General features: G+C 37.7%; 1 protein-coding gene across 2 annotated transcripts in view; it reads right to left on the bottom strand.

Annotated features, from left to right (window-relative positions):
* SPEF2 (sperm flagellar 2) overlaps nucleotides 1–26,141 on the bottom strand; it is a 164,982-nt gene that overhangs the window by 138,383 nt on the left and 458 nt on the right. For both annotated transcript variants that reach the window (XM_078066629.1, XM_078066630.1), the window contains exons 2-5: nucleotides 15,656–15,758; nucleotides 9,341–9,593; nucleotides 3,366–3,506; nucleotides 1,832–1,896 (exon numbers count right to left, since the gene is read on the bottom strand). In XM_078066629.1, coding sequence (XP_077922755.1) covers nucleotides 1,832–1,896; nucleotides 3,366–3,506; nucleotides 9,341–9,593; nucleotides 15,656–15,758 — 562 coding nt within the window. The remainder of the gene's footprint in view (nucleotides 1–1,831; nucleotides 1,897–3,365; nucleotides 3,507–9,340; nucleotides 9,594–15,655; nucleotides 15,759–26,141) is intronic.

The following is a 26,141-nucleotide window of genomic DNA, read 5'->3' as shown; positions in this document are numbered from 1 at the left end:
AGAGAAAGAACCTGTGATAGACACCACCATTTCCTTCCCTTTTTCGTCAAAACAGAGCCCCAGGTTTATTCAGGAAAACAAAGTATCCAGCTAAAGACTACATTTCCCAGCCTCCCATTCTGCTAAGTGTGGCCATGTGACTGAACTCTGGCCAATAAAACGTAAGCACAAATGTTACCTGGGACTTCAGGGAAGGTTCTTAAAAGGAGCTATTTCAGCTATTTCAGATAACTACTTTTTGCCTATCTTCCTTCCTTATATCTAGAACATGGGCCAAATGGCCAGAGCCCCAGGAGCCATCTTGTATTGTGAATGTGAATTTGAGGACAAAAACCACACAACAGGACAGTGGAGCTAAAGGAAACCCTCGGTCCTTGATGACTTTGGAGCTCCAACACATGCCCTGAGCTGCTTACATTCTCATTTCTATTACATGAGAGAGAGGTCAACTTTAACCTGCTCTTGTTTGGGGTTTCTAAAGCTAATTGATAGAGAGACCTAGGTTCAAGATGGGTTGGCAAAGGCAATAACGGTAAGCAGAGTGCATGTTTGCAGCTGTATTGTACAGGATGATCTTTAAATATTTAACAACTGTTAAATATTTAATCAAAATGGGTGCTGGTGCAGCAATTAGAGGCCACTGCTATGTTTGGTGTTAATTCTGGTTGCTAAATTGTGTGGAAATTGAGGGGTCCCAGGAAAGGGCTACAGGGAATACCATTCACCTACAAGTAACGAAAGTATTTCAGTATTTTAAGATGGTTGCTCTGGTGGATACCATCTGCTTAACACTCCAGAGTGCGTGGCAGGTGAGATGAGTGAAAGAGCTGGAAGAAATCCAGTGGTTTCATGGGCCAGTCCGGGGCGGGTGTGGTGGGGTTTGGGTGGTGGCTACTGGGTGGGTAGGCTTGGATTGTGTTTTCTTTAGTCTGGGGCAGCACGATAAATGGCAGTGGGAATCAGAGTAGGGCATCAAAAGTTTTTGCAGAGGGTAGAAGAAAATGTAATGTATGTATTCTTCATTTTGCTTTATTTTCCTTCCACGCCTGATTTCCTCACCACCTCTCCTTCTTTTTCTTATTTCTCCTCATTTGACTGTTTCTTTCCCTCAGAAATATTAATATGGAACTGATTTATATAGTTTGTGTCCGTTTTTCTTCTTTAACAGAGATTTAGTTCATATTCCATAAAACGTAAGTGAGTAGAATTTGGAAAGTTCCCATTTAAAAATGTGGAAGAACTCAAGTTTCTCCCACCTATGCAGACCTTACTCAATTATCTCCTGTGAGTCAGTGACCCCTAATAGGAAAGAAAAGGGGAGAGTATCTTTATCTTTAGGCAAATGAAGCCCATTAACCAGGCACTTTTTGAAATAAACTCACCGAACTGACCATTTCAGTGACAGTTAAACTCATTCGACAACTTTTTATTGCTGCTCCCTATGTTAAATGCTGAGCACACAACATGAAAGAAACCAACGAGCATCTAATAAAGGCTTTATGACAAATTTAAATTAGTGGTAACTTGAAGCAATTTTCATAAATGCTTAAAAAGTGTGTGAACTTAGGACAGCAAACATAGCATAGAAAAATAAAGTAACTTCCCATCTCATAATAGCCACTTTCCCTCCTGATTTTTACAAAAGTTGTTCATGAACAATTAATCTGAATTTTAGCTCTTTTACCTTCTTTCATATACTCTCTTAATGAAGCTTCTACAAAGTAAAAAGATCTTTGGAGCAGCTATTCCCCATAAACTATTTCTAAGTATTTAAAAGTTACAGGTAGAATAGAATGTAGTTCTGTGATTTTTGAAGTAATTCACATCTCACCTTTCTTTGGCCTGGAGATCCTTTTTTATTAAGGCTTCAAACTTCTTAATCTCATTAGCCATATCCTTTAAAGAAAATTCATTATCAGTTTTCCACCTCTAAAAGCCATTGAAAATCTTCATTTACCATATTCACTTTACAAGTTTCCAAGGTGTTATGCACTACTAATTCAGGCTAATTAGGAGGCAAGATATGAAAAGCTGCATTCTAGAATATTTTTATAATTCTGATTCATTACTTTGAGACTAGGTTAAATATACCTAAAAGAGTGTGAAGCTGCCTTACCTGAATCATTCCATTCACAATTCTAGCTCTGACAGTATTTAACAAAGGACATTTAATGAGAATGAAGATATTCAAAGAGTCTCAGGCCATGGATTTTTATTTGCAATTCTTTTAAAGAAGAATAAGCATTTTTTCGGGATATAAATACTTCTTCAAAAACTGTTGTCTTGCATGTTTTAAATATTTCTTGTGCAACCTTATTTATGCTATTAATTTGCTCTCTGAAGATTAGTTTAGCTCATCCTCTGTCTACTGCAAATCCTTATTAATAAACTTTAATCACCTCAGAGAAATATAAGAATTAAATACGTCTCCAAAATTTGGATCTGAAAAAACCTCTATGGGTAATATTCTTTAGGATCCAAGTACAGGATATTTTTTAAATACTAAAAAATAAAGAAATGTGGATTAACATAAAATGTATTGGATTTAGATATCAGAGAGACCTGTCAATCTCTACTTTACTATCCTGTGGACCAGAGTGAAACATGGCGGCTTTCTGGGTCTCAGTTTCCTTATTTAGAAATTGGGGGAAATAATACAGCTGACATATAGCAGATGCTCAATAAACGGTAGCTATTACTCTTTTCCTTAGGTCCCAGGAGAGAATACCATTAATAATCACTATAGCAATATGCAATGTAGACTGCAGGAATTAGTCTCAAAATGTAGTATTGCACCCCTATGAAACATAAGCAGATGGTATCCTGCTGGAATGACTGACAGCTGGTATGGTGTAATAAAATATCACTAGTGTAGGTATCTTAAATTTAAATACACTGATAGCAAGCAAACCACTTAACATTTGTGGTACTCCTAGGAAAACAGAGCAGCATGGTGAGAAGGAATTGAGTAAAACATACAGTAGGAATGGCATATATATGGTATGTGTACCTTGACTGACACCTCTGTACCCATGGTGATTATGACCCATCACGGCAGCACCATTCTAGAATATTTTTGTGGTGACCACAGAATCCTTCTCAACACAGGAGTCCAGACTGGTACTGTCATTTAATAGGAGTTTCTTATCCCTGACCTACAGCTACATTCTCTCATTCTGAACAAATAACAGTATGATATGGATTAGATATGCACACAGTGGAGGGGTTTTGAATGAGAAGGAACAATGCCACCAATAATCTGAAAAGGAACTAAGAAGTTGGGGGCATTCTCTCTATATGTTTTAGAGAAAGATCATTCTTTCATTAAGATTAACATAACACCAAATTAAAGGATTATCACTTACCTCTGCCTCTTTTTTCTTTTCCATCATTTTTTGGGCCTCAAGTGCTCCCAAAGTACGATTTGATGCAGGTTTAGGAATCTGTATGATAGCTGCTTGGATTTTGGCCATTATTTCATTTTGTCGTCTTCTGCTCAAGCGTTGCTGAATGTCCCATAGACGTTAGTTTAGTTATTCCACTCATCAGAATAACAGGCCATGTTACACACTCACAGGTACACATATATACATTTTTTAGAACTCAGCAATTTACCAATGGACTAGGTGTCACAACTGTGTAATGTTAGGAAGCAGGTATCAATATGACTCATTTTGAAAAGTATGATATTAAAACACAATTTTGGGGGGCACCTGGGTGGCTCACTCGGTTAAGCATCTGCCTGCAGCTCAGGTCATGATCCCAGGGTCCTGGGATCGAGCCCCACGTGGGGCTCTCTGCTCAGCGGGGAGCCTGCTTCTCCCTCTCCCTCTGCCTGCCACTCCCCCCTGCTTGTGCTCTCTCTCTCACTCTCTCTCTCTGCCAAATAAACAAATAAATAAATCTTAAAAAAAAAAAAACCCACAATTTTGGAATCCTCAAATTATGCCTATCAGATGTGTGTATCTTCATTTTAGGTGATGACACTAAAAGAATAATAAAGGCGCCTCAGATACAAAGAAGAATATAATTCTCTCCCAATTCTACCTTCTGACCTACCCCATAATGTAAAGAGAAAATGCTGTCTCTAAAGATGGTCTGAAGAGAAAATTCCATTTAGGAGATGGTTTCTAGGAGGACTTCTGGGGAACCCAGGAGACATGACAAACTTCCCCCAAATTTAGTCACACTTAAACAATGAGCTCAGAGACTGCTTCAAATATTGAATTAAATACTGAATTATGTGATACCATTATTAGATCATCTCTTCTCTACCTGGGAGTAATTATTTTAAGTAGAACATAAGCAGAAGTGAAAGAAAAAATAGTGAAAATCGGACAAAATATTTTAAAGAATAGATGATTTAAGAAGTAACATGTAAAACTAATCATGATTTTACTACTAAAATATTATATTAGAACTAATAAGATCATTTTTTCCTATATCCAAAGAAACTTTAATTAACCACTAAAAAGTAAAAAATTATAAATAACTTAATTTTTTTCTTCATTTTACTTTCTAAAATATGAATTTTTTTGTAGTTGCAATATGTTGATCTTTTCTTCTTAAGAAAACCAGGAAGACACAGGCTCTCCCTTTTGTCTTATTTGCTCCCTACCATTTTTTTTAAGTGAGAGAGAGAGAGCACAAGCAGGGGGTTGGGGGTGGGGGGGGGGGAAGAGGAGCAGAGAGAGAGGGAGAGAATCTTAAGCAGGTTGCACACCCAGCATGGAACCCGCCATGGGGCTTGATCTCACCACCCTGAGATCATGACCTGGGCTGAAATTAAGAGTCGGATGTTTAACCAACCAAGCCACCCAGGCGCCCCTGTTTCTTATCATTTTTAACATAATTTATTTCAGATTTAATGGTTTCATATTTCCTTTTTCCCAACTTTCTTCGGACACTTTCTGCATTACACTTAGGACATCAAAGTCAGACAGGCTGGTTCCTTCAAAATTAGAGTCCCAGCATTTGGTCTTGACTTAAACACTACTTTAAGAGTGCCTTGTCTCCTTACCATGCAATGCAAGGGGAAGCCCGGTGCTTTATCTACTCTCTGGCAAGTAATGAGATCATTCCAGAGTTTGTCTCTCATCTTTCTCTCCCTCTGCACAGGGGGCTGACTACATTCAGGATATGTTCATTTCTTATAATTCTAAATATATGAATTTAAAAAGTGATTTATAGTGCAAGGAGAAGAACTATAATTCTTTTGCCTGAGTTTACACATTCCATATATGTAGTCACCTGAAATTCTCTTGAAAATCTTTAATGATTCCACACACCATCACGTTCTCACGTACTTAAAGGCATAGGAGATCATTAAAGATTTTCAGAGAAATTTAAGAAGCAGTGGGGAGTTAGTCAAAGCAAGAAGGGCCAGAAAGAAGGCAAGAGATGTTTAAGGGGTTTGGAAAAGGAAGCAAGCAGGATATCACCCCACATTGCCAGGATGAGAAAAATGAGGCAGGACAGGAAAACCAAGGGATTGCAAAAGAAGGAATACAGAGGGGGAATGCCCACTGTACACCCCTTAGTGGGGACAACTGTCCTAAGCCTTCACTGGAGTGGTTAGTAGCAACCCCCCATCGCTGATGCCTCTGAAGCATTAATTTCTACTGGACAACTTAAAAAGAAATCAAGTTGTCCTGCCACTCCAGAGAATGGCAGTTCTTGTTCTTGGTCACAAGGAGAGCTGACGGCAGGAGTGGGAATGGAGGGAGAGTGAGGGAGAGAAAGGTGAGAGCAGGTTGGAGCCTGAGCAAAGGAACATGCAACTTGCGCTACATTAATGCTTATGTAATGTGTACTATAGGCATAAATCGCAAACTGTATACACTATGCACTAATGAGTTTCTGGAAAAATCGTACTATAAAACCTTTTCAATATTAAAACATCTTTGTTCTTCCTTGAGTTTTTGAAATTTTTCAAGTTTCTCAAAATGCATGCGGACAAGATCTTCTTTCATGTGTTTATATTTTTCTTGAAACCTGTGTATAACCCGCATCAGATTGAAATCAGTTTGAAATCAGTGGTATCAGGTTTCTAAGTCTCTAAATGGAGAAAGCAGTTCAAAATATTTCATTATTAGAAAATAAAATGTATATTGTCATTAAAAGCACACATAAAATTTGTCTTCAAAATAAAATTTCTATGAATTACTGTTGTTGATGGTTAAAATAAATTCAAGCCCCATACTAGTCACTCATATCTTTAATTTACATGAAAACAATAAAAACATGATTTGAATCCTTTCTTATAAAATAGTTTCGTATATACTTTTACATTTTTTTGCCCTGAGTTTAATTTTTATTTTTTTTCTGGGTTTAATTTTTAATGAATGGTATTTGAATTCTTAGAGAAGTACATTTTCACAAAAATAATTTTATAAAACCAATCCAACATATAAGAGATAATATAAGAGCCAGATTCCTTCTATAACTTAAGCTACATCCTAGTAAAAAGTGAAGAAACATTAAAACTTCCAGGCCACTGGAAATGAGAGTCTAACAGTATAAGAAAATGAACTTCAAAGATGATTATAAAATGGGGCACAGAGCAACATGGCTAATGGATTTAACTAAAACTTTTATATCTAAAAGTAATCTCCTTAAAAGCTGAAAGACTTACTAAATTTTTTGTGCAAATGGAACTGTTGCTCAAACCATTTTTGGTTCTTGTCTTCTAAAACCACCTCAGCAGATACAGGCACTTACTCAGAAGATCATTTAAGGACCTTTCAGATGACTTTGAGCCCTTACTCACCTTCCTGCTCTTCTCATCATTAAAAATGGCCTGGCCTCCATCTTCACAGAGGCAACAAAAGATGTAAGGTCCTTGAACATCCTACTCCTCTACTTCAACACGTATCTATATCTTCGGCTTAATTATTATCCTCCCCCAACCCAGGAAATACCCACTGAGATATGATGTAGCCTACGGTTAAGTGTGTGGCTCCAGAGTCACTCTGCCTAGGTTTGTTGCAACTTTACCACCTATTAGCTGCATTAAGTTGAGCAAGTTACATAACTCTTCTGCACCTCAGTTTCATTATCTGTAAAATGGGAATAATAAAAGATAGGTATCTTATAAGGCTATTGTGAAGATCAAAGGAGATAATATATATACACTACCTGGAACAGGGCTTTGCACCTCACTACGTACAACCAATAAATTTGAGTCATAACTATTATTATGTAAGACACCTGCATTTTCCTCCATCTGGTATCAAAGAAAAAGGCATGCCTAGTTCTTTCCTAAGATACCTCCTCCTCCACCTGGACCATCAGCTGCATCCTCCTTTCTTCTCCAGAGGACCTTGTTCCACTTGGCTCTCACACCAGTCATCTCCTGCCACTGGTTCTTTTTCTCAACCAGCCAGTTGTCCCAGTCTCTGTGTCCATAAAGGAAACAAATAACTGCACATTTCTCATGAACTTCTCTCTTGCAGCCACTGTTCTTACCTCCACATTCCTTGAATGAACAGTCTATGCTCCTGGCTGCCTCATCTCAATTTACTCTTCACCTCACCACGTTCCACACTACTCCACTGAAATATTTTTCTCTCCCGAGTATGGAAGCTCTAAGGGGGTGGGGACTTTTCTTGTGTTGATTGTTGTGCAAATGCCTGACATACAATAGGAGCCCAATAAATATTTGTTCAACAAATGAATGATTGACTCTGGAAGGTCACCGTGGCCAACATTAAACACAACGGTTTCTTGTTGGCCCCAACTACACAGCTCTTTACCGCACTTGCTCCTGTTGACTGTTCTACACTTTACAAAGAATTTTCTCGTATATTGTTTCCTTAAAACTATATATTAAAAAAAAAAAAAAGCCTAACCCTGGGGCAGGTAGAGATAATCAATCTTGTTTCAGCATCTGGGAAAATGGAGGCTGAGAGTGTTCCAGGGATTGGCCCAAAGTTACTCAGCTTTGCAAGTGAAGGAGGCAGAAGGCAAGACCGAGTTCTTTGGCTGTAAGCCTAATCTGATTTCCAGCTCTCTGTGGGTGCTGAGCTCCTTCTGCCACCAGGCTCGTAAGGACATCCACTAAGAATAGACAAATCTGAAAGTGGAGATAGCCCTCACATCTATTATGTCATTGTGTCTTCAGAAGTTCAATTTAAACATTTAATTATTTCCATTTCTATTTAATGCATTGGATCAGTGCAGCACTCCCCTTTATCCTAGAGGCCTGGAAAAGTTAATGCACTTCATTTGCCATAACGAAATAACAACAGGAACTGGAGAGAACTGTCAACTAAAAAGTTGTATCAATCAGTCAAAACACACTTGATGAGTATTTGCAACGTTCAAAGCATTGTACCAGGCATATTCCTTGAACTGGAGGGACTAAAAATCTTGTGAGGCCACATGACAGATAAATCATGAGAGTTAGCCACTCTGAGCAGCAGGAGGCTATCACCAGAGAGCGAGAACTACCTGTGCCCTAGGAGTTCCACAGGAAGAATCCATGTGTGCTGGGAAGGTTGCACAGCAGCGGATGGAGAAAAGTTTGTGGGAAGAGGAGAGATGAAAAGTGTGAGCTTGGGTGAAAGGGAGGGAAGAGCGGAAATATACAAGAGCTATTCAAGGACAGGCTGAGGATCAGTGTAGAAAAAACACTCGGGCACCTGGGTGGCTCAGTTGGTTAAGTGTCTGCCTTCAGCTCAGGTCATGATCCCCAGGGTCCTGGAATCGAGTCCTGCATCTCCCTCTGTTTGTGCTCTCTCCCTGACAAATAAATAAATAAAATCTTAAAAAAAAAAAAAGAAAGAAAAAACAGACTTTATCCTGAGGACTATGAAGAAACACAGAAAGACAGATTGAGCCCGTTTAGTGAAAGATCTTGAATGTCAGTCCAGGTTGGAGAGAGGATATATGCAAAATGGAAGGTTTCTGAGCAAAAGAACCCCATGCAAGTGGAATTTAGGAAAGATTCATCCAGCAGTCGATTGAGCTCTGGCAGGAAGCCGGAAGCCCGAGAGACATGTTGGGAGGTTGCTGCAGTAGTTCATGCAGGGATCTCAGCAGACAGGACAGGGCCAGGGCCAGAAATGGGAAGAGAGGAGCAAGGCATAAAAACACTGCAGATTAGGAACAAACAGAATTTGAGAAACTATTGGTAATGTGGATAGGATGGAGGGAGACATCAAAAATGGGTAAATGAATTGAAAATATTAATACAAAACAAAATCTAAGTATGGCCAAGAACATCCATAAGGGATGCCATAGCTACCCAATGGGGCTTCTTTGAGAAGGCAAAGTCACTGTCATTTTTCTTTCCCGGGTCTTAACACTGCGATATGCTTCTGTCTCTTTGTGTACTTACGTCTCGAAAAGCCTCACTTTTCATGCTTTGCTGTCTGATGTTTGCCGGGGGTTGCATGGATTGTATTTCCGCTCCAGTCAGTCCACTTTTCTTCTTTTTCTGAAGAACAATGTACAACTGATACAAAAGTTTTGTTGCCGCCCCAGGCTTTTCCGTGATGATGTTGTGGGCCACATTCTGATCAAACTGCACACCCAGAAGGTGAAGTGTTGGCTCCAGGCGAGAAAAATTATTAAGTTTGGCATTTGAAACTCTAGGCATTAAAATAGTTTCCATAATTAGACACTGCCACTGAATTAAAAACAAACAACAAAGCAGAGGCATTATCATGATTTACTATTATGAATTATTCCATGTTCTTTTCAATATACCATTCCTCTCTAAAACCACTCAGGCATGTTAATACATTGAGATTTTCTACTATCCTGGACTCCACCCATTTATTTCTCTTGAATGGTGAAACTAAAACTCATTTTATACATTTTTCTGCTTAAATACATGCTAGAATTTTTATAAGAGGTCAATACAAAAACAGATAACTAAGTGCCTTCTTCTAAACGGAAAAACAACTACGGTTTTGAAAAATATTTTACTCAGAAGGCAAAACTGTAATTTAAATTTCCATTTCTTTAAATGACATTATTACTGGAGTCTGAAAATAGCCCTAAATGTTGCACTGACAACTTTAACAACGATCCTCTCAGGCACCGTCAGAAATATTTAATTAAATAATATTAGCTAGGCAATCACACGAATTCTGTAATCTTCAGTTTAAGGTTGATATTACTACTTTAAGAATCAGTAAAGACTTTCTAATTTTAAGTTATTTTTGAGTCACCTATGAAATTTTAATAAGTTTATTAAAGTCTTACAAAGATGAATAGGATGCAGTCCCTGCCCTTGCGGGGTTCACAGCAAGAAAAACAGATGAGTAAACAAGAAGTGGTAAACTGAGGTAAGTGTTGGAATACAGGTCTCAAATGATCTAGGGCTGTTAATAAGTTTATGAATCCAGTGACAGAAGGAAAATGTTGGATGCATTTTCAATTTTTGTGCCTTTCCGTGTTCCAACTAGAAGCAAATATCAATTTTAACCACTGGCCTATTTCCTCCTTACTTTAACTTCCTAACATTCAGTGACATTCTTTCACAGAAAAAATATACTGAATATACTCGAATATAAGTGAAAGTCCCACTACACCTCACCCCCCCCAAAAAAAACATACTTTAGAAAAGAGGGGTTTGGCCCATATTGGGCAGAATTTCTGATAATAGGGTTATTCATCTGGTAACTTCATTTTGGACTGTAAAATTATTTGGGGAAGATACGATGATCTTCATGACCTCAGTTAAGTTTTTAGACGTTTATAGAGATTGTTTCACACTTAAACTTTATATACTGTTGCTAGTATACTGTTTCTCAAGAGGCTGCTGTTTTTGTTTTTTGTTTTGTTACCACAGATACCACTGAAAATCTGATGAGAGCCATGGAACCTGGTCCACAGGAAAGAAAACACACACCCGGGCAGAGACACAAAATATGTAGGTCATTTTCAGATGTTTGTGAACCTCCTAAAATCTAGCCTAAAAGTGCCCATTCACCACAAACTAAAACCCATGGTGCAAAAGGAGGTGGGCCTGTGGGACTATATGAAGGATTTCTAAATATGAATGAGGAGTCAATATCATGGGAAGGCTGTCAACAAAAATAGTGATGCAACAACTTGAATTCCTCTTCCAGGTATGTGGTCTAATTTACTTCCTATTTCCTCTGTTTACTGTTATTGTTTTAACAGAAATATTTGGTAAAGTGTACCTGGCATATCAAACTACATCAGTAAACTCTGAATAAAATATTTTAAATTAATTAAAAAAAGAAGCAGGTCTCAGAGGGGAATGAGAAGAAATAATAAATGCTACAGGAAATCTCACAACAAGAGTAAACATTTTTTTAGGTTTTCTTATGTCCAGGTTTGCAGTTTGTTCCCCCACAAGGGACCTTGCAGTTTGACATAACACACATCTGCCTAAAATGCGGGGGATAAAGCAGACCATGTTTAAAAAGTACAGCTCTGAAAGGCCAGTGAGATCCATGACTTGTGCTTGCCTTCCCTGGACAGGCACCTGACACCCCGTCTTGCTCTTCCATCACAGGTATTCTTTCACGCCTTCCCTATCCTCAAAGTCCCATGTCTTGCCCACCACACATATTTGGACAGACGGCCAGAGAGCCGCTTGTCAGAGCTTTGGCCTGGGTCATAACCTTGGGCTACAGAGATGAGGGGCATCAAAATGCTGGAGGGAAAATCCAAAAGCAAACACTATCCGTTTCCAGATGTTATCAGAACCTAGCCCTGCACCCAATAAAAATGGAGAACACTTCCTCTCCTCTTACTCGTTTTTACACAGCCCCAAGAATGCAGTGTGAGCCTGTTAGTATGAGGGATCAGCCACACATTAGGCTTTAAAATGGCTGTTATGAACTGGCTGAAGTACCAGGTATAACAGTACTTCTCTCTGCAGGTTTTTAATATATATTCCAGATTTCTAAGCTATCAAAATTGTAAGAATATAACTGGTGTGTAAATTGGTGGAAGTCCACTCTTGTCATAGCAGGTGCCCCATCAGTATAGCATGATAATCAACAGTTGTTTTCGTATCTGGAGAAACCATGAGGACATCTTTGCTCTGGAGACAGAGTACGGGATGTAAATGATAACCTCTGAGGGAATAAGGAATACATTCTGGGAAAAGTCTTCTCCTTCTTTATGTGCAGTGTTTGTTTTTTAGCATTTGATGACTCATTTTTCTTATAGCAAATTCCCAGATTTTGCGTGTATGTTGCACAGAGGGTAGTGAGTGGGCAAGGGGAGAGGAAGGGGGTTGTCTTTTTTTTTTTCTTTCTTTCTTTGTTGACTGGCCAAAAACATGCCACTGGTAATTTGAGCGTGGAAAGGTTTTCCCTTTCATAAAAGGTGGAAGGAAAATAATCAAGAACAAAAAATCTCATTTGAGGCAAATCCCATCCACTGTATTATTTTTCTCACGGGCAAGCAATGCTATTTGTAGTATATAACATAAAAAACAAATTAATAAGTTCATGGTAACTGATGTGACATGTTTGTTCATGATGATTTTTAGCATTGTATTCATTGTGTCTCACATTTTGGTTGCCACAAATCTTAGCTCATTAGTTTTTAGTTTTTGTTTATTACTATTCTAGGATTTAGAGGAAAAATCATATTTTCTTGTGATTTTTCTAAGACATAAAACATTCTTAGGATTATTTTATTTTTTTAAGATTTATTTATTTATCTGAGAAAGAGAGAGAGAGCGCGTGCGAGTGCGCAGGGGGGAGGGGCAAAGGGAGAGGGAGAATCCCAAGCAGACTCCCCACCGAGCACAGTGTGGGGCTGTATCCCATGATCACGAGATCAAAACCTGAGCCAAAATCAAGAGTTGGACACTTAACTGACTGAGTCACCCAGGCGCTCCCATTCTTAGGAGTACTTAAATTATTTTAAGTATCTGATACTTGTAGTTTTTATTTGCCCAGAGATTACCTATCTTCTCTCCTCCTTGCCACCTGCTGAGGGAACACATCTTACAAGGTAAGTAGAAGCTGTCCCCCCAGGAATATCCATGCTCCTTTACTTTTTATTCTTTTATCCTATTATTCTCTAAGGCAAATAACTTCAGTTACAAGCAACGTTTATATTTTAGACTAAAAAAACTAAAACTATTAGACAAAATCCCCAAATCATGAGCCCTAGCATTAGACATCTGCCTAAAAAACAGCTTTCACAGAGAAGGATCCTTTTCCCCACAAAGTACACTACTACAAAGGTGATATCCGTGGATTTACTGATCCTTCTTTAAAAGACCATGTGCCCCTGGAAAAATAGTGTGTTGTTCCAAGAATTCAAGATGAATGGAATTTGGTTGTCAGAACAAGTAGGTCCCACTTCTCACATTAAGGAATGCAGTGACTCTCAGTGGGATAGAAAGTTAGTTCTTTGCACTGGGTGAAAAGCAGGGCTGTTGCACATGATGTTAGTCAGGGCACACCCCTGTGCAAAGGTGGGGCAAGAGTGTGAAGCTGCCTTGTGCTCAGCTTGCCACGCCTTATCCCTGATGAGAGGCCGTTTCATACAAAAAGGGGTTCCTCTCCTTAGCACAAAGGCCTCTCTGTTTACTGAGCCCTGTGTCTTCACAGCTGTGTCCATCCAGATGAGGTCCCTTTTTCCATTTAACACAAAGGGTCTCTATGGCCCTGCTGACAAAAGTTAACTTAGTATACCTGAAATACTACATACATCATCTGGTCAGAATGGTGCTTTAAGTTTTCTAAACAGATATACTTTCTGACATCATTCATTTATTCAATAAAGAAACATAACTGTGTGTCAGCTATAGGCCAGGGACAATGCTTGGAGCACAAGGAATCCACACACAAACATACTCCGCAACTTTCAAGAACTGTAGTTTAAAACAACGAGATACCACTATACTCCTATTAGAATGGCCAAAATCCAAAACACTGACAACACTAAAAGCTGGCAAGGACGTGAAGCAACAAGAACTCTCATTCATTGCTGGGAGGAATGCAAAATGGTATAGCCACTTTGGAAGACAGTTTGGTGGTTTCCCTACAAAACTAAATATGCTTTTACCATATGATCCAACAATTGTGCCTCCTGTTATTTACCCAAAGGACCTGAAATTTTATGTCCATACAAAACCTGCACATGGATGTTTACAGCAGCTTTATTTATGATTGCCAGAACTTGGAAGCAACCAAGATGTCCTTCAGCACGTGAATGGATAAATAAACTGTGGTACATCCAGACAATGAAATACTTTTCAGTGCTAAAAAGAAATGAGCTACCAAGCCATGAGAAGACATGGAGGAAATTTAAATGCATATTTCTAAGTGAAAGAAGCCAGAAGTTCCAACTATATGACATTCTAGAAGAGGCAAAACTATGAAGATAGTAAAAAAAAAAAAAAAAAAAATCAGTGGTTGCCAGGGTTGAGGTAAGGGAGGATGACTGATGGAGCATAGAGGATTTAGGACAGTGAAAATACTATGTATGATACTATAATGGTAGATACAAGTCATTCTACATTTGTCCAAACCCATAGAATGTACAGCCCCAAGAATGAACCCTAATGTAAACTATTTACTTTGAGTAAACATGTATCATTATAGGTTCATCAGCTGTAACAAATGCACCACTCTGGTTGGGGAGTGGATACTGGAGGAGGTTATGAGTGTGTCAGGGCAGGGGGTTAATAGGGAATCTCTGTGCTTTCTTCTCAATTTTTCTGTCAATCTGAAACTGCTTTAAAAAATAAAATTTAAAAGAAAATAGGCAAGGATTGCATAACATTTCCCCAGTGAAGCTATACAAATGACTAATAAGCACACGAAAAGATGCTTACCATCGTTACTCATTCGGGACATGCAAATCAAAATCACAAGAGATACTGCCTCATGCTGACTAGACAACTATAATCAAAAAGGCCGTAACAAGTATTGATGAGGATGTGGAAAAATGAAACCTTACATTACTAGCGTGAATGTAAATGATAACGGGCACTTTGGAAAGCAATTTGGGTGTTCCTCAAAATTGTAAACATAGATCATGTAACCCAACAATTTAACTCCTAGGTATACACCCGAGATGAATGTAAACATTTCCATGTAAAAACACAATGTTCATAGCAGTGCTGTTCATAATAACCAATAACTCGTATCCACCAATTAATGAATTGATAAATGAAATGTGATATATCCAATTGAAATTATTCAGCAAATAAATAGGAATTAAGAAGTACTGATACATGCTATAATATGGATAAGTCTTGAAAACATTATCCTAAGTGGAAGGAGCTAATCACAAAATACACATATTGTACGATCCCACTGATATGAAATGTGTAAAATAGGCAAATCCATAGAGACAGAAAATAGATAAGTGGGTACCAGGAGCCAGATGGTTAGTGGTGATGGTTGTGAATATACTAAATATGTAAATATGTTTAAAACCACTGAATTGTATGCTTTAAACTGGTAAATCATGGTCTGTGAATTAGATCTCAACATAGCTGCTATAAACAAAAAATATTACAGGGTTTTTTTGTTTGTTTGTTTGTTTTTTGGCCAGGATACGATAAGTTAGTTCATTTCTCTTAAAATAAAGAAGAACCAATTAACAAAGTTGTAGCTCACTATCCTTTAACTTTGGGAACTAAAGCCATCCAAATGCCAAACAAATTGACCCTTTTTAGGAAAGAATTTATCTCACTAACCTGCTTTCTGAAAATTCTGAAAAATCGCCCTGAAGTTCAAACTTGTGCAGAATTTCTCCAATTAGATAACCACTGGAAAATGACTTTGCAAATGACTTGGGACCTGAATTTTGAAACATAAAAATAAAGAAGTAAATTATAATGTTCCATATAGAGCACAATTATTTTCATTTTATATGCATAGAGTAAAACTCCATACCATAACTTGAACTCAAAATGCCATGAAAATACTTCTAGAAACATCCTTTAATAATCAAATAAAAAGACTGAAGTTTAATAGATGATCTTATAAATATCCTTAAATAAATATAAATCGATACGTGAAGATACAAGAAATTTTGAAAGAAACACAACTTTTGACCAAATTAAACAAAATACAACCAATAAAATTTATCTAAACAACCTTAGATCTGAAGTCAAGCCTTCAATTTATTTTACAAAATTACACTCTAATACCTTAGTTATCAATACAATGTATGGATGATGATAGCATATTCTAGCCAAGCGAGGTGCAATCTAACTTTAGTAAACTTTAAGACTTTATTTTAACCTTTTTACAGTGGAAATTTTACAAAAACCATCTATCTGCACCTTCTCAAAAACAAACAAACAAACAAACAAAAAAAACCTACTGAGCATAATCAGGCTTTCCCTTAATTCCAGAGGTTACTCTGATCTAGCTGTTGTCCCGCACAATGACAGAGACAGCCCAGAGGAAAACAGAGTTTGGAGCCAGGGACATCTGCATTGGAATCTTGACTCTGCCCCTTACTGGTTGTGCAACCTCTGGCCAGCTGCTAACCTCCCTCAGTTCCTGTCTCCTCATCTCTACGAGATAACCGTATCTCTACCTCTACTGAAGAGCTATTTTCAAGATTAGAGGTAATGTATGAGAATTGCTTGGTACCACGCCTGCCACAGAGGAAGCACATAATGACAGTGCAGAAAAAAATGTGTTAATAAAATTTGCTTTTTAAAAAATGTCCTTAGTGGTGGGTCACTTCTATTTTTCTTATAAAGTGAAGAATATCAGGTTACATGTTATTCAAGGATGATATGCAAAGTTGATACACAAAATAAATTATGCTATCATTTCTCAAATGATTTCAAAATCCTCCCAAAACCTTCAACTTGTTTCTCTCAGGGTCCTTTAGGCAACAGCAGTCCAAGCACTAAATATCACTGAGGTATGGCAAGCTCATTTATACCAGATTGTTCTCTTTTATCTCTTTGACCAGTAATAAAGTGGCTAATTGATTATGAAGAAATAACATCTCTTCCTGATTTGTAGAAATGGAACTTGGTGTGTGGTTCCGGGGGTGGTGACGTGAGTCGCTCTACAAGGCCACTGCCCAGAGGCCTTACTCAGCATACTACACGTTCTCATAAGAACAAAAGTCTTGCATATCCGACACCAGCCCACAATTTTGCCCAAAGCTCTCCTAATATTTGTTCTCAAAATATTTTATACTCTTAATAATACCCCAATTCTCAGGTTGAATCAATATATAATAAAGTAGTTAAAAATGATGTCAACTATGCCCATTGATTCTATCTACTTAGGGTGAACTCCAGAATCATCCGGCATCAGAATCTACTGACTGTGTCTTCTGGCATCAGACAGTAGTAGTATTTGAAGCAAATGAAATCCAAATGGCTCCTTCCATGTCCAAAGGGCAGAGGTGTGCTATCTCCTCCTCCTGAGTCATTGCTGCTTCCTCCTTGCCTCAAAGACCTGACACTGTTGGCCACCAATGCTGTCACCTGGTCTTGGCTGCCATCACTGTCCTTACTGTGCCATCTGGGATGCTCTCACTGCATCCTGCACCTCTTCCGTCATTGCTTCCTTCTTTCTGGGTTGTTTATTTCCCCCTTTCTCTCTTCCCTAGTCCACCCTTATTTTCCTCTCAGCTTTCTGAGGAGCCATTGGAAATACAGCCATTGTCAGACTATGGGTATCTATTTATAGTCTAAAGACTCTTGCTTTGCATTCAGAAGCTGTTGCTCCATCACCTTCAGGTAGTTTTCATTCCTTCTCTTCCTCCCTCTGGATTTTGCACTATGTCCGCTCTTCCGTAGACTGAATGCCTGAAGTCTAGCCCATGAAGAACCGGGGAATATCTGTATCCTGTTCTGTCACCCTCAATGTAGTAGGCAAATGGCCTTTAGTAAACTGTTTGCTAGACAAGGGTCACAGAAAAATAAAATCATAATCCACTGCCTTTGAAATGCATGACCTATTAATAAAGCAATTCTGATATGAGTAAAATAGAGGCATTTGTGGATATAAAGAATAAAGAACAGTAAACACTTCTTATTTCATTGTCAAATAGTTTACTACCAATAAACAAGTACAAAAACATCTGTCTGTCTGCAGCTTTGTATGCATAGGACACTTCAGAATTACTGTGTGCTGCATAAGCAGAAAACAGAACAGTGAGTTCTCCCATAAGAGCAAATGGGAAAACATGTAGAAAAAAATAAAAGAAGAGGAAAAGATGACTACCTGAAAGAAATTAGACAGGAAAGAAGATGACGAATAGAACATATATTAGCTAGGAATATACAGATTAAAAAGTACGAGAAGACAGAGAGGAAGCTAGAGAGAGAGAAAGAAAAAGAGAAAGGGGGAGGGGTGTGGGAAAGAAACAACAAGGAAAAAAAGAAAAAAGCAAAGGACAGTTTATTTTTGTTATATTTTTTCTTCCCAGTAAATGTTCCTGGCTACCATGACTAATTCCACGATGGCCACCTCTATAAGTTCATTTGCACTAACAACTGGAATTTCCTGTGGGAAAGAAGAAGCAGGTTGACTCTAGGACAAGATCAATGAATAATCTGAGAAATAAATAAACCATGGGAGCCCAGTGATATTCTTCATCCTGAGCTCTAAAGTCATTTACATCTGGGACCAGGTCATTCAGCAACAACTCAACCCTGCCTCCGATTTTCCACACTGCACGCCTGATCCCTATCACAATGGTTTTCTTTTGCTGAAATCTTTGATGTGGGCCTTTCTGGAAGGTCTGTATGAGGAAGGATACAACAAATGAAATGGCCCGTGTGCTTCCCACCAAAATGACCCTGAGCCAGTTGGAGAAAGCACATAAAGGAGATGAGCCTTCTGTATTCCAAAATTATGGTAAGAAGGAAATCAAAGTCTCTGGAGAAAGATTCTCTGGGTTTGACTCCTTGTTCATTTACAAGCTGCTGGATTTTGGGCAATTATAAAAGTCTCAGTTTCTTGTCTTGAAAAGAGGGAGAGTGATGTGTTCTACCTCGTAAGAGTTGGTTTGAGAATTAAAGGAGATATTGCATGTAAATGCTTAGCATAATTCCTGGCATATAGTTAAGTGCTCAGTGACAAATTTTTATTGTTATTATCAGTGCTTCCCAATTTAAGATAACATGTCATATTAATTACACAATCTCTAAGCTCAATGACTACAGTACAAACATCCTTATTTAAAAAGTAATTCAATACTCAGAGGGCAAATATTTGACATTGTCTTTAAAGTCAAGTACAAGTTCCACCCCCCTTAGGTCCAGACCAGGTATATCACTCCCATCAGAAGTACGTGTAATCAAACATAGTTGATTCCTACAGCAAAACATTTCAATGGGAGAAATAATGACTAAACAGCATGACAGCATTTCTGGTTAAGTTTTGCCACCAAATGAATAAAGAGATACTTGAATTATGGAATTGTAAATAAGGGTCTATAGACCTATACATTCTATGCTTAGTGGTCTTCACTCTTCCTTTACTAGAAAAGCAAAGATCTAGTCTGCATTATCTACCACATTTGAAAAACCAAACAAATTTACTTCCATTTGAGAGAGAGAAAAGCAGCTGCTGATAGCTTGGCACTGACCTGGCCCCATCAGGCCTTGGTGTTCCTAGGAGTTGGCCCGGCATTCACAGCTAGGCCTTGGCATTCTCATGCTGAACATAATCAATTTCATAGCATACCAACACCAGACAAGGCCACTCTGTGACCCTGATAGATCAAGACAAAAACAAAGTTCCTTTGTAATCATGTCTGTATTCAGACCAAAACAGTATTGTCCAAAACTCAGAAATGCCCTTATTGTAGCCAGTATGAGTGTTTGCTGCTCTTTTACTAATCATGGCTTTGTCTTGCTCTATTCTCTCCACTTCCTAGATAAGACTTACTGAAATACCCAGTCGTAGAGTTGCCTATGCTTCTTTGCATGGTCCAATTCAGAGCAAAGCACTGCTTCCTTGAACCCTCCTCAAAAAACACCTAACACAAGCCAAGGTGCTTTAAGTCCTTTCTAACACCCACTTACTGAATGACTGACAGCTCCCCATGGTATGTGTTTTCTCTTGTTGGCCACAAGTCAATAAACCCAACTTTGTTCAAAGATGGGTGTGTGTCCTGTGGTCTCTGGCTGGAGGACATTGACAATTTATTTTCCTCCAGTATAACAACAGGATGATCAATCCTCGGCTTTGAAGACATTAGCATAATTCTCAAGATGTACTATGTGAAACAAAAACTCTATATCATTCTAATTTTCTTTGATGGTTAAAACATTGGGTGGCATTCTTTTCTTGGGACTTGATATTTTAAAAATTTTGACATTGATTTACACAACAGCCTTCAGGTATCAGATTTGGTGTCTCAATTTTTAGGCAATGGAAGCCAAATTTTCATCAAGGAAAATGCTGCTGAGCTGGCCAGGAAATACCAAAATCTGTTGTATTATGAGAAACAATATATTTCCTAAGGACTCTGAGGGAGGAAAATGTGTGTGGTTTAATGACACCAGGTTAAATGAGGAATGAAGTAAAAGTGAGCAGGCCCAGAATCTATTGGTAACTTGCCACCACCTAGCTGTAAAACCCTAAACAAATCGCTGAACACATCTGATTTAATTACCTCATATGCCAAACAAGAATTAAATGATGTCTAAGATTCTTTTCCCTATCTAAAGTTATGAGTCTAGGATATGGTAAGGTCACAGGCCAATAACAGGTCACCATAATACATTATGAAATATTATATATAAATAAATATTCAGTAGGATACTTTAACATCTCTGTTGTGTTTCTCAAAATAAAATTTGATGCTTTTGAAAGGTCTGGACATAAGACCTAATCAACAAAGTATAATTAGTGCACAAGAGGGCCCAAATAAAGAATGTCCCTAAAATTTGGTACAAATAGAAAATATGACTCTCTAAAAAACTACTAAGATTTAATATAAAAGGATAAAATTAGCCACCTATGGAAACCCACTTGTAAAACAAAATTAACAAGGAGCATAAATTATTTCTTTTTATTATTATTATTATGTTAGCAAATCTCTATTCTGAATAAGGTTAATTAATATATCCCGAGATTATTAGCTACCTGATGTGTGAAAAATTTGAATAGGTAAATTGTGAGCTTTAAGAAATAATCTATGCAAGAATGAAGCATAGATTGTTTCTTAAAGCTCACAATTTACCTATTGTGAGCTTTAAGCTATGAACTATGAACTATGAACCTATCACAGCTACATAGATAAAAATCTCTCTAAAGCAGAGAAGTAAAACACATCCAATATTAGTTGATTTGAAGGTTCTTTTGGTAACATCTAATTTCTGATTATCAATGAGAAATCTGACATAAATTTGATCTTCTTCTGAGTGTATCAGCCCATCAAAATGATGCATCAAGTACAATTGCCAGTATAAGTTATTTTGCTATTTTTTTCCTCAGGATAAATGGGTATCCTGATTTATAAAATCAAAATGTAATCTCAGTTAGTATGAAACAATTCCTAAAAAATTGCTTAAAGTAATAAAACAGAGCTTCTGAAATCACAAAGATGGGGATCAAAGTACTCAGGGTGACCTTCTCAAGAGGAACAAATCCATAAAGTTCAGCCTAAAATAATACTTTACTTTGCCTCACTGGCACACTCTCATGTAATAAACAATTAGTTACTAAATACCTATTATAGGACAGGCATGATAGTAGGCATTATCCTAAAGTAAGAGACAGAAGAAAAGTTGAAATAATATTCATTGAGTATCTAGATCTAGTTTAGATGTTAGGCACTGTGGTAGGTGTTTTCCATTTCCAATCTCATTTCATATCCTTCCAAACATAGATAATTTTTTTCCATTTTTCAATTGAAGTATAGTTGACACACAATGTTACATTAGTTTCAGGCGCACAACATAATGATCTGACAACTTTATGCCTTATGCCGGACTCACCCCCAAGTGTAGCTACCGTCTGTCACCACACATCCCTGTTAAATACCATTGACTATTTTCCCTATGTTGTACCCTTCATCCCCATGACTCATTCATTCCATAATTGGAACTAGAACAACTATTATTCTTACTTCTCGTGGCATGAAAGTGGGACCTAAAGACAATTATTTATATTTCAGATGCTACAAAATTGATAGAGAAACTTAACTGTCCCAAATCCAATTTTCTCTTTATTACACCTCTGTTATTATTGACAACAATGTTTAAGATTATTGAAACAATTAAAATATGCATAATAAGGTATTTACAATTTTCAATATAACCACACCCAGAATCCAAAAGAATATGGATTATCTTGTATATACCCATGTTTACAAAAGATCTGATCTGTACAATACATAGAATTCAAATGTTTCTACTCATTTTTGGAGAATGTTCAGTTACAACACTCCATTGCTAGTTTCCTCATATAGTGAATTCATAAGAGTTTTGTAAAACAGAGGCAATGCTTATTCTTGAAAATAATTAAGAGCTCCTAAAGAATTTTACAGCAAATCTTTTAGTAACATTACTCTACATTACTTTTTTTTTTCATTATAGAAACAACTGCTTGAAAACAACTGCTTGAATTTCAGATGTAATTTTGTGTTGAGCAACTTTTTGTATTCCAAGACATTTTATTACCATATACATCTAAGCACCATTCTCTAGGAGAAATGGTCTAGTTAAATTAAACTCACTGGAGATCCTCAGCTTTAGTAACAAAGCTTTGAATCTTCATATGTTGAGACTAATCAAGTCTCTGGTGACTCCCAGAAACCTCATTAAGTGGAGGGAGACGATTCTCAATTGAGGATCATTGGAATTTGTTTTCTTTACTGCTGACACTCAGGGTAGTCCAGGCAACAGGAAATTCAGTATAGTATGCTTTATTCAAACTGACTTCTACCTTTCAGAATAATGCAGAAATCAATCAGCTTTAGCTGCCTTGCCAATGACTGAACCATTACCCAGCCTCACCAAGACAGTGTAAATGCACTCACTTGCCATTCTCATTGTTTTCTTTGTCCTAGCAAGCAACATATGGACTGAACCGCTTCTAAACCAACACTAATAAATCCACCTTTGCCATTTACCCATCTAGGAATTAGGTTACACCTTGTGAAGTTACAACATGCCTGGGTGGTTGAATTTGTGTACTTCTTAGAACTTCAAACTGAACAGCAATCCTTATTAAAAGGAGCTCAAATGAATACACTTGAGAAAGTTGAGGTTTTAAAAAAATATATTCCCTCACTGTAAATTGCAATATACAATATACTGCGTAAGAGCACAAGTCAAAGATCTAGCTTCAAATTCTACCTATAGGATCCACTAGATTTGTGACCCTGAACAAATAACCAAGCATCTTAGCTTCTTTTACTCATCTTTACAGCTGGGACAATGCCTCTTAGGGCCTTCTTTTAGAATTCAAAAACAAACAAACAAAAACCTATGTAAAGGGCTTAGCATAGGGTCTGGTATAAGTGCCTAAGTGTCTAATAATATTTTTGTTTATTATTTTTTATTTTTTCATTTATAAAATTCATTTAAGAAAATAATTCTTATGTAATCCTCCCTAATACTTTATTAAAAGATGTTACTAATTTCAGTTAAAAGATGGTAAACATCTTTTTCTCCTAATTTGTCATATGAAATTTGATCTTTTTTGATTTTCCATTGGTAATGCTATGTTGAATTTTGCTTTCAAAATATGAAGGCAGTCCAAGCAACAAGCCAAGTAACACTGATGTATAAAGAAAAGCCAGCAATCCTCTCCTTTCCCGGGGTAACCAACATCAGTACACTAGTTTATATCCTCCCACACTTTTCTCTATGCTTACAAAAACAGACAATATGAAGATTCATGTATATGTCTCTCCACATATCTCTCTGTGCTAATATAAACAGATAGATGTGTGTGTGTGTGTGTGTGTGTGTGTGTGTGTCTGCGTATCTGTATTTCCTAGTTGGTACAAAAATGGAATTATACTCATCACAATAAGCTATAACTTTTATTTTTTACTTGACAGAAATACGTGAATATCCTGTAGGTCAAAAGTTATAGCACTAACTCATTCTTTCTAATAATTGCATAACAATCCATAGCATGAGTACAGCACCATTTATCCAAGTATGCTACTACTGAAGCATATTCAGATTGGTTTCCATTTTTTAATTTTATCCCTACAATCCATGTAGCAATAAACATCCTTGTTCAAATATCCTGACATACTGGTGATTTTACTGTAGTATGATAGCTTCTGAAAAGTGAGATTTAGCATTTATTATGTCCCAAGCATCATTCTAAATGCTTTACATTTATTATCTCATTTAATCTTGACACAACTCGATGAGCTATTATTATTACTCCTATTTTGAGTATCATGACATTTAGGTAAATAAATTGCCCAAGGTCACCAGCGAGTAAGTGGTGGATAAGTGATTCCAACCCAGGCAGTCTGGTTTCCAAATCCTTCCTCTTAACAGGGCCCTTATAGAGAAAGTTGCTATATTACTTTCTCCAGAGGTTGTTGCCACGTATAGTCCTTCCCTGATAGTTCCTCTGAACAGTTCTGAGCTTTCCACAGTACACCATAAAATGTCTTATCTAATGACCAGAATCAACAACTGGCAGTGTGCTTCCTCAGGTGCACAAATTCTATCTTGTTTGTTTCCAAACGCATTTGAGTGTGTTTCCTATAATCTGAAACGCCTTTTACAATATGGAATCTGGTTACATCAGGGACTGTCTCTTTAGACTCCGGTTAGCAGTTAGGATCAAGAAATAAGTATGTATTCCTAATGAATGGGATGCGGAGTATCGCAGCCATCTCTGCTAACAACCTCAGGGAAGCAGGCATCGGGAATTTTCCATTCATAGCTTATGTTGTTAAAATTCTTACTTAAAATGTCTCCAGTCTTTTAATCTTCACAGAAAGAAGTAATTCTTCCTCTTCCTCTCAAAACCAAAATCCCAAAAACTGATTACAATTATAATTACAACTAATACAATTACAATGGCGTACTGCTGTTGTTATGTTTCTTATTAATTTTATTTACTTTTCTCAAAAGTGTTTCAATATGCAATAGAGTCTTGGGGACTTGACCAAAGGATGTGTTTTTTTTTTTAATAACCAAGTAAATGAACCAAATTAAACTCAGCAACCCATAACTGCTTTTCTTTGGAAGAGTGTAACTTAAGGGAATTATATTGCACTTTGGCTCCTCTGGTAAAAAGGGAATTAAAAAAAGTGCTAAACATTGTGCTGTGATCAGCACCATATTTTAAGTGAGAAACAGTGACAAAATGGGATGATCATAGAATCTTGTGGAAGAATATATTGCAGTTCCCAGGGAGTGTGTGCGGTGTGGTTTGGGAAAGAAAAAGTCTAGGGTTTATGCCTCAAGAAATGCAACTGGAGGTGCTCCAACATTAAGGAGCCTAATGCTGACGACGAATATCTTGCTGCTTCAGAAACACTACTAGTCTAGCAAATTCCACGGTTGACCTAAGGTCGGGTAGGCACTATTGCCTCTCTGGTACCAACTGGGCGTTATGCAAGGGTGCTTCTGCGAAAACAGACTGAAATGACTTGGGCTGAAAATCTCTTGCCTTGAGCAAAAACCATACCAGCTGGAAAACGAAGTGCTGAAGAAACAACAGAAAGAAGCTGAGCGGGAGGATAGTGCTCTGCTGGAATTACTCGGCTGCCATAGAAATTGCCAGCATGTACAACTGCCTCTGTGGTTGTGGGAGTTAGAAACTTTGGACGGCTGCGATCAAATCAGATTAGTGAATAAGGTCAGCTTTAGCCAAGAGTGAAGAGTGGTCGGAAATAGCTAATGTTTGTAAATTTTGAGCTAAAACTGCTGCATTAACTCGTTTCACACACACCCCCTCTCCCGCTAGGTCGGTAGGTACGGAGAGTGTGATCGGATCTATTTTATACTGGAGGAAACACACTCAGAGAAGGTATTGTAACTTGTCCAGGGGCACACATCTAGTAGTTGGCTTTAAGGCTTCATATTTCATTGGCTTGCCAGCCTACCATGCTTCTAAGGATGTGAAGGGAATAATGTCAGGGCCATATTATTGAGTCCAGCAAATTCTTCTCTCCATAGGAACGAAGGATACCTCCCTAAACCCTCTGATGGCTTAGAACCGCACCGTAGATCAGAAACTGCGGGCTTGGGCCCACCGAGATGATGG

The sequence above is a fragment of the Halichoerus grypus genome, chromosome 2 (genome assembly GCF_964656455.1).
Source record: "Halichoerus grypus chromosome 2, mHalGry1.hap1.1, whole genome shotgun sequence".
Lineage (NCBI taxonomy): Eukaryota > Metazoa > Chordata > Mammalia > Carnivora > Phocidae > Halichoerus > Halichoerus grypus.
This window is presented reverse-complemented; position numbering and strand designations above follow the sequence as displayed.